This window comes from Cydia amplana, chromosome 24, assembly GCF_948474715.1.
Source record: "Cydia amplana chromosome 24, ilCydAmpl1.1, whole genome shotgun sequence".
Lineage (NCBI taxonomy): Eukaryota > Metazoa > Arthropoda > Insecta > Lepidoptera > Tortricidae > Cydia > Cydia amplana.
The window spans coordinates 6,059,709-6,074,791 of record NC_086092.1 but is presented as its reverse complement, the minus strand read 5'-3'; the positions used below and the strand labels follow the sequence as shown (position 1 = coordinate 6,074,791).

The 15,083-nt window shown below is 35.4% G+C and overlaps 3 protein-coding genes across 3 annotated transcripts in view; all 3 read left to right on the top strand.

Annotated features, from left to right (window-relative positions):
• LOC134659251 (U-scoloptoxin(01)-Cw1a-like) overlaps positions 1-15,083 on the top strand; it is a 187,458-nt gene that overhangs the window by 86,316 nt on the left and 86,059 nt on the right. The window lies entirely within an intron of this gene.
• On the top strand, positions 3,135-9,114 carry LOC134659208 (uncharacterized). The gene is made up of 4 exons (XM_063514837.1): positions 3,135-3,263; positions 4,193-4,278; positions 4,966-5,113; positions 8,545-9,114. The coding sequence occupies exons 1-4, from the start codon at positions 3,150-3,152 to the stop codon at positions 9,061-9,063; spliced, it is 867 nt and encodes a 288-aa protein (XP_063370907.1). The 5' UTR covers positions 3,135-3,149; the 3' UTR covers positions 9,064-9,114.
• On the top strand, positions 10,125-15,036 carry LOC134659046 (putative uncharacterized protein DDB_G0282133). Its single transcript, XM_063514654.1, has 4 exons — positions 10,125-10,735; positions 12,483-13,551; positions 13,796-14,096; positions 14,745-15,036. Exons 1-4 carry the CDS (start codon positions 10,357-10,359, stop codon positions 15,030-15,032), a joined length of 2,037 nt encoding a protein of 678 aa, XP_063370724.1. The 5' UTR covers positions 10,125-10,356; the 3' UTR covers positions 15,033-15,036.

The window sequence follows — 15,083 nt, the reverse complement described above, 5'->3', positions numbered from 1 at the left end:
TTTTAAGGCATTTTGCATTCGTCAACAACGTAACTAAGAAAAGTTAAATTTAGTTCAACTTACAAATAGTGATGTCATTACACTTTACAGATATCCCTTATTTAGTAATTCCCCTCATGTACAGTCAGCGACGGATTTCGGCCGTTGTACAGTTAGACACATACACAGTTACGCGATTGGGATCTGTCGGATTTGGCGAATTATTTTGACCGACATTTTGTGACCTAAATAGCGGAGGTATGTTGCCAAAAAGGTAGTAAAAGTAGGCGAAATTTTACGTAGGTACTTAATAAGTACCTAAACTGTTTCTACTGCTTGAGAATACGGGGAGCAGAGGACCTATTCACTAAACGCAAGTAGCATTAAAACACTAGACCCTATAGTTCGTTTTTTTTAGCATTAGAAAGAACTTGAAAGAAGGTAAGCGAAAACTCTTTAGATTCATAATTGTTACATATTTACCGTAACTTATTTTTAAAATGTGTTTTTCAATTAAAAGACACATCAAGATTGTTTACCTAATTTCTAATGCTAAATAAAACGAAGTATAGTACACCCTAGGACCTAAATGGTCGCCAACTGTGCGGTTTAAGAGGAATTTCCTCCCGCGGACGCTCCGGCGGTGGAATGAACTCCCTTCCGAGGTTTTCCCGAGGGTCTACAGTATGGGGTTCTTCAAAAACGGAATGTACGGGTTTTTAAAAGGTCGGCAACGCGCATGTAACACCTCTGGAGTTGCAGGACTTTCAGATATATTTATTGATTCGTATCACCCAATCGTGTTGGAATCGATCTGCGTGCGTGATCAAAGTCAAGGTTGGGTGTGACAGAATTCGAGCCAGACGGACAGAAATTGACGCGAGCGCAACTTTCGGTAACGTCAGCATAAAAGGATAAATTTGTAGGAATTTAATAATTTTATTGTACCTACTTTAATTTTTATTGCTTTCTAGATAGCTAAGGAATTTAAAAATCCAACGACCATATTAAGTAATATACGTCCTACGGTAGTTTCGGAAGGACTTTTGTACGAACCTTTTTTTAGGAAGTATATTAAGTGTCGGTAAGTTGCGGCCCATCACCTATAAAACATTTAAAACATTCAGAATTTGCTACTAAAAAAAATTTCACCACACCAACCCGAAGAAAATATGAACTGTAAGATATCAAACAAAATCAAACCTAATCAAATCCAAATGAATGTTATTAAATATTTATCATTAAAAATCATAATTTAAAAGTCAATTCTACCGGCAAACAAGAAAACAACTCAAAATTTGCATTTGATTATTTTGCCTCACATGTGAATAAAATGCAACTTTGCTATCCGTTTTTGAACAATCAAGAGAGCTTTTACCAGTTGGTGACGTGAAAAAATATTTTTCACCTCAGCAGCTCGAACACGGGTACTTTGATTCTTAAAAACAGTAAGCAAAATGCGATTTTGCTCACTGAGTGAGACAAAATGACATTCAAGTGACCTTTATAGTCAAATGTCATTTCAACATGCGGGGTCTAATAAAAGTTCGAAATACTTGGGTTCTATTATCTCTTTCCCTTTCACACTGTTAGCAAAAAGAAACAGACAAAAAAAGTTAAAACGACATTCAACGGTATATTCACGGTTTATAATGACCCCCGAAAAACTTCAGACCGCATCGTTCCAAACCACGTACGAGTATGAATTCTTAATAATTAATTAATAAAAATAAAGTTTAAGATTTGATAAAATACTATATTTTAGGTATTTTATTGTACAATTAAAATAATGAACTCAAAAAATACACAGATCGTGACGCAAAATTAATTATTTTACTTTTAAGAATTTCTACCATAATTGACAAATAGTACGTATCCGCAATTCGGACCGTATCTTACAAAGATTTTTTTTACAAAAAAAAGTTGTCGATTGAAGTGTCAGTTAATGTTTGTTATTTCTATATTATTTTACTGGAATTTATTATTACGTTTTGTTTTTGTGTTCCATTGCGGTAATTAAACTTAATTGTTTGTATATCTTAAAAAAACATGAGTGCAGGTATTAAGTGATGAAGAAGGATTACATTTTTCAAGTTGTCTAATAGGTATGTTCTCACTGCTCAGGTGAAAAATGTTGTGTACTACACGAGATCAAAGTTATTTACATCTCGTGCGCTTTTGAGTCCCTTACTACGCTCAAGATTCTAAATTAGATTCACGAGCGTAGTGAGAGATTATAGAATCTTTCGCTTGCACGGGACTCAAAATAAGCACTCGAAGAAATATCAAACTTTGATCACTTGTTGTACAAATAACTATTACAGTACATATGGTGCTACTTTCCCGGAGTACTTAGTGCGGGAAATAGCACTTTCCGTGCGTATTTCGAAAGTTTAAAGTGCCATAATTATGTACTGTAAAACATTGTACGAAACACGTGCGAATAGGTAATTCGCAACTCGTGTCGATTTAAAACACTCCTTTCGGTCGTATTTTAATTTATCGCCACTCGTTTCGAATTTCCTCTTTTCCGCACTTGTATTGTAAATAACTATTCTCGTTCTTACGCTAGGTAGGTACCTACCCTACCTACGCTTTAGTTAAAACATCAATCTGCCACCATTGCTGACGCTACCTAATCCCTGATCCTTATTCTGCAGTCAACACACGGACTCGTTCCGCGTTTATATAAGAGCGAGATGCCAATTTTCGCACATTCCTATTTTGAAAATATAAGCGCTAGCAATTGTTTTTATTTAATCTGATATTGGTGTTTTTGCCGACTGTGCTGTGGATGTGTTGAGTGAAAATTTAGTATTTAGTATTGTTTTGGTGAGTTTCAATTTTATTACCTATTTTTTCTCTTAATTAATAATTAATTATTAACATAAAAAGACACTCATTAATCTTAATCAAACTTTGGAGCTTTCTTAATTATTTTTTGTAGGTACATTCAAATATAGATTCTGAATTCTTTTAATTTTTTATGAATACTCCTGTGCTTTAATGTTTTTTTTTATACTTAAATAATATATTTTTTGTTTAGTAAATCTTTCTCATCTTAGTGTGTAGGTACTGTGTAGGTATAATTACTTGCGCTAACGTTACTAATACTTACTTAATTATATTTTGGTTTCAGATTTTCATTAATACCTTTTAATGAACTGAAGATGATTTCTAATTCAATATATTTATTTTTCTTATTTCTCTGCGTGACCTGCGCCGGGGCATTTGATGACATTGATTTAGAACTTGAAAATGGAGCTATGGGAAAACTGTTAAGGGTAAGTACCTATACGAGTATACCCAGTGCCGGCCCGAGCCCTTGATCAGGGTAGAGCGAAATCGGGTTTTGGCGCCCTTCGTTGAAGTTTACAAGCGTATTTTGGGCCCCCCCACACTTTGCCATTTTGGCGCCCCCCTTGCCATCCGGCGCCTAGAGCGGCCGCTCCACTCGCTCTACCCTAGATCCGGCCCTGAGTATACCTGCCTAATTTAACAATCCCAACCCACCAACCCGCCGCTGCCGCTGCCACAGCCACCGCTGGGTGGGCACTGTAAAGAAGGCCTGCCAGGGATCTACACAGGAGCCTATTATCAGCAGGAAGGCAGAAAATCGTGCAGAATGGAGAGCCTTGGTGCACAGAATAACGATGCGACCCTCAGACACGAGGAATCGAGAAAGAAGAAGAATTTAACAATGCAACACATCATTAAGGGCAAACATGAGTAAATTTTGAGCAACTTAAACATTGTACTTGAACTGAAAGAGTCAAAAGTAGTGTAAGTAACTTAGTTTTTTCGAAAGTTGACTAGTTTGACGGTTATCTCTACCCTGGATTCAAATCGATGACTGTTTGATTTACCTAAATCATTCTGTAGAGCTAGCAATGTGCAAGTTGCACAACATTCTAAAAATGCATGAACATTCTCGTAAGTTTCTGGAAACTTAAACGAGAACCTAAAGCAAGTTTTCATTCAGAAAGATACTTGTGGAAATTTTTCAAAAAAGTGGTAGGTACTTAATAATATCATTAATCACATATTCATTAGACAGGCAGAAGTAATATCTAATAAAGCCTGTATCTATTAGGTCTTGACATATTTTCATTGAATGCTCAATTTAAATTCCTGAGAACTTTTCCGATAGAAATTCGCCAACTTTGGAAACTCCTTGCTGCAATCAGAACTAATTAGAAGTTCTTCTTTTCAGGCAATGGAAAACCAAACTAAATCGGATACTCTGAATCTGCCAGCAAACGCATCGTCTATCAGAGAAAATATTACAGATACATTCAGGTAAGTAGCTAAAAACACGCTAAGTATTGAAGTAATTGAAGGGATGTTTACAAAAACAACATAACTGCTTAGAGCGGTTGACACTTTTTTAAGAACATTGTTAATCGTTTCAGGTGTCAACCAGTGTAGTCAGTTATGTTGTTTTTGTAAACATCCCTTCAATTGATATCAAACGCCTTTGACGTTGCCAGTTCAGTCTCATTAACCGGTTAGATCTTGTTTAGATTTCCGTGCGGAAAGCGTCTACTTTCGGCACGCTGCACTGAATGAAGTTGCCGCTTTCCGGCTCTGTTGAACAGAAAAATAGTAGGCACACACACACATCGGGCAGTAAATAAGAAAGCCTCAGATCACATGTCTGACGTAATATACTACAAGCCGCGTAGCCAACGTGCCAATCGCTTACGCTCCGCGATCGAAACGCGACTGTCACTTTCGCACTAATACCTATGGAAGAGTGATAGAGAGACACAAAGCAATTCGATGGCGAAGCGATAGCGATCGCCACCTTTGCTAGGCCGCCAGTAATATACTGTTTCGTACTTATACATAGTCAGATCCCGGGCGGTACCTTCATCCTGATATGAAGCGCAGCAATGCTCTGTATCGTATTAAAATTTGAGGCTTGTAAGACGTGTAATGAAAAATAACAAGTTTTAATAAAATTACGATTGCCTTTCGTTCCAGCTGCGAGAACCGAACGTACGGCTACTACGCGGATGTGGACAACGAGTGCCAAGTGTTTCACGTGTGCCTGCCCACGCAGACCCCGTCGGGACGCAGCATCACGTATAGATGGAGCTTTATCTGCCCTAACGAGACTGTCTTCAATCAGGTATGAGCCTATTGCAGTATTGCAGTCGGCAGTATTACTGCAGCAGTATTGCAGAACCATTAGCCCCTGAACGCATTTGCCAGAACAACCTACAACCGCGGAGAATGGCGAGAAATCGTACGATAAGCAACATCTGTGCCTGATGTCAGCAGTTGACCACGACACTCTGCAAATAGTATAACGACAAAGAAGAAGATATTGCAGTGCGACATTGCTGCTACAAATGTCAAAAATTCAGGCAACAACATCCATTATGTCATTTGCGGCAGGTAACGTCAAAAAGGTCTTATCGAGGCTTATATCAAACTTGACAATTGCGGCAGTAATGCAGTCGTCAGCAGTATTGCAGCATGTTATAAGACAACGAATGCCAAGTTTTTCCGTGTGCTTGCCCACGCAGACGCCGTCGGGACGCAGCGTCACGTATAGATGGAGCTTTATCTGCGCTAACGAGACTGTCTTCAACCAGGTCTGTGGACATTATGTTTAATTATGTATCACAATTAACAGCTTAATCAGACAATGGTTTAAACTTTAAGCCGAAAAAATCACGTCAGAAAATTTCAGCTATACATGTTTATATTATACCTTCCCTTCACCAAGGAGGAGTTTTGACCGAAAGCGTGTCTAGTACCGGCGGTTCCGCGGCCGGCTTCCTGACACTCGAGTTGCGTAACTCATCGCAGCCATAATGTGTGTTTTTTTAGTTACCTACTTATTGGACGGACGGACAAACACGACGACGAATATATATGGAAAGAAATCAAAAAATTTAGTGAAAGTGAACAAGTAATGTTTAGAAATAAATGAATTACAGGTGATTGGTCTAACATAGGGGTCAACACTTTCATTAAGAAGTTCAATCATGTTTTTGAAGAATGTTTTAAGAAGCACAAAAAAAGAATAAGCAATAAAACACTCACTAATATTAAATGGATTACGAAAGGCATCAAGGTGTCAAGCAGTATGAAACGTATTTTAATGACAAACAAGAATTGTATCCATGAATCAATACTAAACTATGGTAAAAAATATGCAAGTATTTTTAGGCGAGTCATCAAGGACGCCAAAAGATTAGCAGTTCGAGCACAAATTTCAAAAGCCAGGGACTCCTCGAAAGAGATTTGGAAGGTTGTCCACAAGCATCAAAATAAGATGACAACTAGAGCACAAGAAAATTTGATATTAAAAACCGAGACTGAGGATGGCGACTTAAAAGTGCTTAACGATCCTACTGACGTTTGTGCAGCTCTGTTAGAACAATTTACCCACAAAAAGGACGTTAGCAATTTTTCTCATCAATCTCTCGCTATCCTGAGAGCGCATGTAGAAAGAGTTAAAGAATATAAAAATATGTCATTGGAACCGATAACTCATCTAGAAGTGATTTCTCTAGTTAAAAAGCTCAAACCAAAAAGATCGTGTGGATATGATGGCATTCCGATCACTGTTATAAAGGATAACATCGATGTACTTGCGGATCCGCTAGTCAGCTTTTTTAACCAGTGCTTTGAGGACAGCGTCTTTCCGGATCAACTTAAGGTGGCGAAGCTTTTGCCTTTACATAAAAAGGGCTCTAAGTTTGATTCCGAAAACTACAGACCTATCTCGCTATTGCCCACTCTTTCTAAGCTGCTCGAGCGGTTGATGAAGGACAGACTTGTAAAGCATCTTTACCAGAATAAGATAGTCTGTGAAAGGCAATACGGATATCAAAAAAGTAAAGGCACTAGCGATGCAATTGGTACATTCATCAAAGATGTACTTGATCAAATGAGTGCCAAGAAAAAAGTAGCAGGGGTTCTACTAGATTTCAGCTCAGCTTTCGACAGTGTAAATCACGCCACACTATTAGGTAAGTTAGAACATTACGGAGTCAGAGGAAAAACATTAGCTCTTTTTCAATCATACTTAATGAACAGGAAACAATTTGTAGAGATAAGCTGGACACAAGATAATAAGGAAAAAACGTACAGATCGAGTGTAGCCAGCATACATAAAGGAGTCCCACAGGGTTCAATACTGGGTCCAATTTTCTTCATCCTGTTTATTAATGACATGATTCCATTCTTGCACAACAATGTACCCGATAGCAAATTAGTAGTTTTTGCTGATGACACTAACGCTGTCATATCAGCAGATAACATTTCAGAGCTGAATACTAAGGTAAATTATGCTCTTGAAACTTTCCAGTTCTGGTTAAAGATAAATAACCTCAAATTGAACTGCAAAAAAACCAATGCACTTCTCTTTAAATCGACAACAAGAGTTCGTGATTCTCTGCAGCTAAATCTTGAAGGTGAACCGGTTAAACAAGTCGAAACGGGAAGGTTTCTGGGCGTTAATGTTGATTGTCTGCTTAACTGGAAACCTGAGGTTTCGGCGATTGTTAATTCAATAAATTCATCGTGCTATGCTCTCAGAAGTCTTCGGGATGAACTGCGCTTAGCCGAATTGAAAATGGTATACTATGCACTGGTTGAATCCAAGTATCGTTACAGTATTAAATTTTGGGGCAACACTTATAAAGTATAATATCCAGGCTGCATTTGTTGCACAAAAAAGATCAATTCGCATTATTGCACGAATTCCACAACCAACATCATGTAAACCATACTTTATTCAATTCAAAATTCTAACCATTCCCTGTTTGTATATATTAGTAGTTCTGACAGATTTGGTTAAAAATATCAAGGATATTGAAACACAAGAACAGAAGGAGAGACGTCTTGCATCTAGGAGGAAAGATTTGCCACAACCTATTATGAGCAAGCTAACAGTGGTTAAACAATCTGTAAATCAGCAAGCGATAAGACTGTTCAATCAGCTACCCATTGGCATGAAGGCAATCTATAATAGTTTTCTGTTTAAAAAGAAGTTAAATGCTTTCTTGTTGGAAAAATGTTACTACTCTGTGGAGGAATATCTTAGTAAAAATTTAGGTTAATGCAAATATTATGCCTGTAAATATTTTAAGATTTCTAATTCATATTTTTGACACGAATAATAAATATTAATTTTGACTTTACAAATGAAATATTATTAATTTATTATATTATTCTAATTGTGTTTTATATTTTAATTTTCCTTTAATAAAATTTCATTTCAATATTTATTGTTCGTGACATTATAAGATTTATTTGTGTATGTAGATAAGAAAATGTATATGTAAATTAATTTCAAACACAATGAAAATTGTTTATGAATAAACTATGACTATGACTATGACTATTGAAAGTTGGCATGTTAATGAACAAAATTCACTGTCACAGTTCAACAAAGCTTTTTGAACCTATTTCACAAGTTTACATTATAGGTACTGAACCAGTACCCCGAAATCCAAAATCCAAAATCAATGAATAAAACAACCTAGTTTTTCGCAATGTCGGGTTCGTATGAAATGTATTCAATATGTAACATGTTATTTACAGGAAGTCCTCGTCTGCACAAGGCCAAGGGACGCAATCGATTGCGAAGATTCACCAAATTACTACGATTTAAACATGGAAATTGGTAAAGAACCAAACGACACTAAATCTGAAGCTAATGATAAAGAAAACACAAATACAGAAAACATGAACACAGAGACTAATAAAAACACAGAAAACGTTAACCAGAAAACTACCAAGGAAAGGAATAGAGAAAGAATAAAACAGCAAAGAAGGAAACCAGCTAATAAAAGAAAACAAAACTTAATAGCACAAAGTCTTTTACAAGAAGTCGTTACAGAAGTTGAGAAAGAAGATTTAGCAGACAAAAATATCGAGTTACCATACATGAGTCCTGAGATAATTGAAATTGGACCTAAAATAGAAGATGTCAATGATGATGTTCCAGTGGCGATTACTGAAGAGGATTTTGAAAACTCCAGGCTATTTGCAGAAAGGAGTTTGAAGATGAAAAACAGAAAGTTGAAAAGAGGTTTATTTAGGTTTAAAGCTGATGTGTAGGTTAAGAACTTTAGAATATTGACAAAAAATGCAATAATAAAGATAAAACCACTGCTGATTGTGTTAATTACCGAATATCTGCTGATAATTACCGAAGTTACCCATAGGTCTACCGCTAGGTTTGGCTATGTGCAACTTATTTGCATTATTGCTGTGTAACTAACAATACATACCCACTTAAACTACATTTAGTTCCGCATCCGTACCGTCTCAGCTAAGTGGCAAATATAGTTTTATTGGTTACCCTACTAAATTTATTTTTATTGGTTACCCTACCTGCTGGGCACTGGCCTTCTCTTGGTGGACAAATACGTTTTCTAAGCTATTTTTGGTCACTACACTGTTTGGGAACTTCAGTTAGATTGGGTGCTTTGAGAGTTTGAGTGTGGGGGACAAACGGAGCTCTTCAAAAAATCCTCGGAACTTGAGCGAAGATTACAAAGTTTAATGTGTCCACTTCCAAAGTACCTTACCTACAGAGGTATATTTGATAGTCGTAGGTTTTTGTTTGATATGCAAGGAACAACCAACATATTTAACATAACTTTGTCTACACGAAATGCGTACAAAAAACGATAAATTTTAATTTGTCTAATATTGTCTGTAGGTATGTATAAAATAAACTATTTATAAGCATAGAGAAATATAGGAAGACAAGAGTGCTCACTCCATACATCAGTTCAGACTATTAATTTCAGTGTCTACATCTAGCATCGAGTAGCGGAATTATCAGTACTGCTACTTGACAATAGATGTAGCACCGACCGGAAAATCTTATCTCAACAGCATAAGACTTTCCGGTCGATGCTACATCTATCGTCAAGTAGCAGTACTGATAGTTCCGCTACTCGATGCTAGATGCTAATAGTCTTTTTGGTACTAAAACTGATGTATGGAGTGAGCACTCTATGTATTTTTTTCTCTATGTTATAAGTAAGTAATATAATTAGTTTAATTTACAATTGATTATGTGACAAAGAAAGTAAAAACTTTGTATTCTTGATAGATAAAAATTACAACTATCTGGTAATCTGATTTATAAATCATATGATAACTTGGTTATAAATAGCTAATCTTGTTTATAATCAGTTTAATGTAAGCAAACTTTTTAAATTGAAAATGACTTAAGACGTAAATGAGACAATCCGACACACTTATCTTTAACGAGAAAACTCGTGAAATAAAAGCGATTTCATAGCCTTATCAATAAATTTTATGCCTCGATCCGCTTCGCGGTTGAACGAAAAACTTCAAACTAGTAGTTTCATTCCAACATGAGAATAAAGTAACAAAATGTTAACTTTATTTCTAATAATCACATTGACCAACTTCAAAATAATAAGTGGCGTAGAAAATAATGACACCAAATTTATTAATTCACTACCAGAAAAACAGAAGAAAGAGTTTCTCCAAAAAGTAGAGAAAAGAATACAAAATGAAGTCCCAGAAGTCAAGTCTCCAGAATTAAATGACACAAATGTGGACCTTTACGAAAAGCATTTAGAAGATCAGGGAAAATCTATTCAAAATATTCTGAGATCCGAAATAGAAAATCTTAAAAGTCATCATCGGCGAAATTTAAATGATACCGCAAGAATTGATGCATCCCATATTGACTTGACCCTGCGGGCTAAAAACGAAAAATCAGAGGCAACAAGAAGAAAAAACGAAGGTAATAGAATAGAAGTTGTTAAAAATATTCCCGTTATAGTACAGTATGACAGTCAAGACGTTAGTAATCATAAAAATAGCCCGAGTAACACGTTCATTAAAATAAAAAATACACCACAAGCTGACAAAAACGATACGAAGGTTGATGAAATTACGTGGGAGAATATAAGTTTAACTACGAAATCTGTAAATCTTAATGACTCTTCAGTTGAACACAAAAGAACTGGGAGACGTTCAAATGATTTTGAAACGTTTGAAAATGTTGATAACGCTACCGTAGAAATAGGAGATGATACTGCTAATTCTAGTTTGGATTCCATAAATGATACTATTACAGTCAACACGGAATCATACGATGTAGACAGCACCAACACTACAAAGTATGCCTTACGCGTAAGTTCAAACCGGGACAGTGATAGCTCAAAAACAGAAAGCGCTGCTTTTGATACCTTAAAAATTAACACTGAAAGCCCACAGGAAGACCAGAAAACTACAAACACTTCTTCACAAGTTGAAAATAACACAATGTTAGAAAATATCACAGAAATTAGTTCAACGTTCAGTTATTCCAAATTTGATGCAAAAAATGGTAACTTAACTGCTAAAATCCTGCGAGCAAAGTCAGATGTTGTTGTTGATACTACATCACAATATAATGAAAGCACACATACACATTACGAACGTATTAGTATAACGCAATCTTATTTTGATGAAAGAACATATAAGCCGAGTACAATAATAGACAATGGGAATGCAAGCATATATGATCTAGATGGTAGTAGTACAGTATCTGATAAACTAACAACTACAAAAAAGGTTGATCCTAGCATTACCGAAAGTACAACCGTTAAAAGTGCTACTGAAACAACAAATAATATAGTCAGCACTCAAATAAGCGATGCTAATGCAGACACACGTAAAGATTATCATACATCTACAACAGGTAATTTAAACCTTATAACAACTAATTTAAAATACGGTAGTAGAAAACCGGTATTTTAGATGTAGATTTGGTGCCAAATAGTAAAAGCAAACTTAATGTTTTATATAATCATAAAATTGCTAGTAAAATGCCAACTTAAGATAATACCTACATTAATAAAATTCAATTGAATATAAGAGGCTCTAGATAGAATATTTAAACAATAAAAATAATATTGGCAATAAGAATATAACAATACAATAATCTGTCTTTAAAAAACACCACTCAATGATGATAAGTAAAGCTATACATGATAACATGGAGGTAAAGGCTCTTACTAAAACGTAATTTATTGCGTATGATACACACATTAATATTGAATATAGATAATATACCTATCTGCATTTGGGGTCGAAACGCTGGGGCCGTGGGGGCCAAGCGCGCGCCGGATATACAAGGCCTTAGCGGCTCGTCTTATAGACGCCACAAGGGACCAGAGGGCTGGCCAATATTTTGCTCAACGCATTAGCATTGCGATTCAACGTGGCAATGCGGCCAGCCTTCTAGGCACGCTGCCCATCGGCAGTGACTTGGAGGCCGTTTTTTATTTATAAGGCGTTTATTTTAAGTTTATTTATAGATAGTATATATATTATTATTTTATTTAATGTTCCTTGTGTATTTAGATTAAGAATAGGGTTTAACATATTTTTGCCTTTTAACTACATAACAAAATTACCTAGATAATAAATGACTGAAACGTTAGGAATCTGACGTCAAAGCCTAAAATAATCAAGAAGTCTTCTAGTATATTTTAATGTTTCAGAGTCAAATAATCCAGATTCTGATTTGCATAGTAAAGAGAACAGTGAAAAACATCCACATTTAGTACCGGTATATAATTATGACCCTGAAAACGCCTATTATAACGCAAACGACCAACAATCTCAAGGTAAAGTTGAAGAAGCGTCGATAATTAAAATTCAAGAAACACATTCAAAATCCACCAACTTAGATGGTTATATCAATGAAAACCAAAACAGTTTAAGAGTTAAAGATGTTAAAGAAAGGATATATAACCCTAATAATAAAATCAAACAAACTTCTGATTTGTACGATGTAATATTAACCGATATATCTGAAGACTCTTCAGAAAACGTTTTTATTGAAAAGCCTTTAAAACATACTTTGAAAAAGATACGGACAAAGCTATACAAAAACAAAATAAACGGAAAATATAAAGACGTTGTCAATAATAATGACATTATCACAATAACCGCGGAAAATGAAGATGAAGGTGATAAAAATACTAATACAGATAACAATGAAAATAATAGTATTACCGAGCTATTTACAAATTTTGGTGCTCTTTTGCAAAATGTGGTTGATAGCGCTAACGATAATGATACACCGCCTGAAGGAAAAAAAGATTCCGATAAGAAAACTTACAAAGAAATTGCAAATTCTTTAGAAAATCACAATCAAGTACCTAAAAATAAAGGTCTCCAACAAATAGTAAACATCGTTAAATTTTTCCAAGATAAAGTTGGAGAAAAAACCCTAAAACAAAACAAGAATAAATGTAATAAGAAAGAACACCAATCTCGGTTCCATATTAAAGATAGGGATGAAAAGTATAAACAGAAACAAGAAAAAACATATAGTTCTAAAGCATGGTGGTCTAAAGACCAAAATGATATAAATTATCCAAATTTTGGGTCTCAAGATCAAAAGTTTGATAAATCAGCTTCTAAAATAAATGATGATTACTTGGAGATACATATTAACAATCTGAAAGATTTAATTGATAGAAATGATTTGGGCTTAGAAAAGTATGACTGGCTGGGAACAACTGTTCTTATTCGAGCTGGTTTAGAAAAAATACAAGATATAACGTGAGTATTTATAACTTATTTAAACAAAATATTTTTTTATCAAATATTTTAATTACCTATATGTTGTTTTTGATGTTCTGATCAAAGAAAATATCTTGCCTAATTACTGCATCGTTGCTTCTGGGTCTCAGGAGGATAATACATTAATTTAGTAAATTTTTCCAAATATGTTTTCATCTTTTCTTTGTATGCTTATGTACGGATATACACATTTATAATATTGTGTAAAATTTTATTATTTCAGAGAAAGGAAACTACATGGTAGAAAACTACATGATTTAGATCAAAAACTCCTAAAATTTGCCATGGAACTTTATGAAACAGCCAAAAAAGTAATGGAATTACAAGCTAATGCGCAGAATTTGTCACGAAGGCAAGGAAAAAAAGTCTCTTCCCAAACACGTATGTTAAAAAAAAGGAAGGATTTAGATATATTTAAGGCGTTACTTGGCGCGGACTTATCCCAAATATTAGAGTCGATATCCAAAATTAATGCTGAGGAATTTAAGGAGTTCTTGGATTGTCTCGATATGTGCTTAAATGACGTAAGTATTTTCATAAAAATAAGCACCTAAGTATTTTCATAAGAGTAGTATAGGAGGTGAAAACGTGCTGCTTGCCCATTATAATTGGTCAAAAGTGCAAACCTTTCACAGATTGCATATAGGTACTCGAGGAATTGGGTCAGGTACCGCCGTGATCGCGTGGCTCACGTACGCTGATGACGCTGGTTCGTTTCCGGCCTCGTCCCCTGTACAGATATGATGGTCGTTCTTGTCTACGTGACAGCGTGATAAAGCGGTATCCGTCACTTTCAATCGCGCTGAGTTAAAAAGTGACGGTTATTTTGTCACGTGGATAAAGCCAACCATAATGGGCCTGCTGGACGCCTTGTTTACTTTTTATTTAATATACTTACATATCTATTTCAGTTTATATTTTCATAAATTTAATCACTACTTTTCTAGATAATGCATTTGACTCCTTAAGGGGCCCACTGATTACCAGTCCGCCGGACGATATCGGCCTGTCAGTTGTTCGGAACTGTCAACTTTTTGTTCTAACTGACAGGCCGATAATCGTCCGGCGGACTGGTAATCAGTGGACCCCTTTACAAGTACATATTCAAATACAGTGTACCACAAGGTAGTATTCTCGGTGCCAAACTACAAGATATAATATTTTAATTTCAGTTCCATTTCGCAATAAAACAAGTATCACTAATCTCCACATACAAGAAACAGCGTTGGTTTCAAAATATAAAGCGGCTATATCTACAATCCGCGGATGACAAAGAATACTTGGAACTTTTCTTACATCTGGTGATGGCAAGATTAATGGACCTGATAGACGCGAGATTCAAAAAGATGATCTCAGAAGATGACTTCTTGAAGAGAGATAAAGTGGCGATGGACAGGATTGAAGTGGAATTTGTACTGGCGATAAAGATTTGTAACAAGTTAATGGAAATAAAGCAATAGATGATGATTTGTAATAAAGCTTAATTTGATAATAAAGCTTTATATTTTGAA

Bases quoted from the DNA above. Each gene is read 5' to 3' on its own strand.
- LOC134659208 (XM_063514837.1), top strand. From the start codon at position 3,150: ATGATTTCTAATTCAATATATTTATTTTTCTTATTTCTCTGCGTGACC. The intron at 3,264-4,192 runs GTAAGTACCTAT...TCTTCTTTTCAG, and splicing joins CTATGGGAAAACTGTTAAGG to GCAATGGAAAACCAAACTAA. The intron at 5,114-8,544 runs GTATGAGCCTAT...TGTTATTTACAG, and splicing joins ACGAGACTGTCTTCAATCAG to GAAGTCCTCGTCTGCACAAG.
- LOC134659046 (XM_063514654.1), top strand. From the start codon at position 10,357: ATGTTAACTTTATTTCTAATAATCACATTGACCAACTTCAAAATAATA. The intron at 10,736-12,482 runs GTAATAGAATAG...TTAATGTTTCAG, and splicing joins AACAAGAAGAAAAAACGAAG to AGTCAAATAATCCAGATTCT. The intron at 13,552-13,795 runs GTGAGTATTTAT...TTATTATTTCAG, and splicing joins GAAAAAATACAAGATATAAC to AGAAAGGAAACTACATGGTA.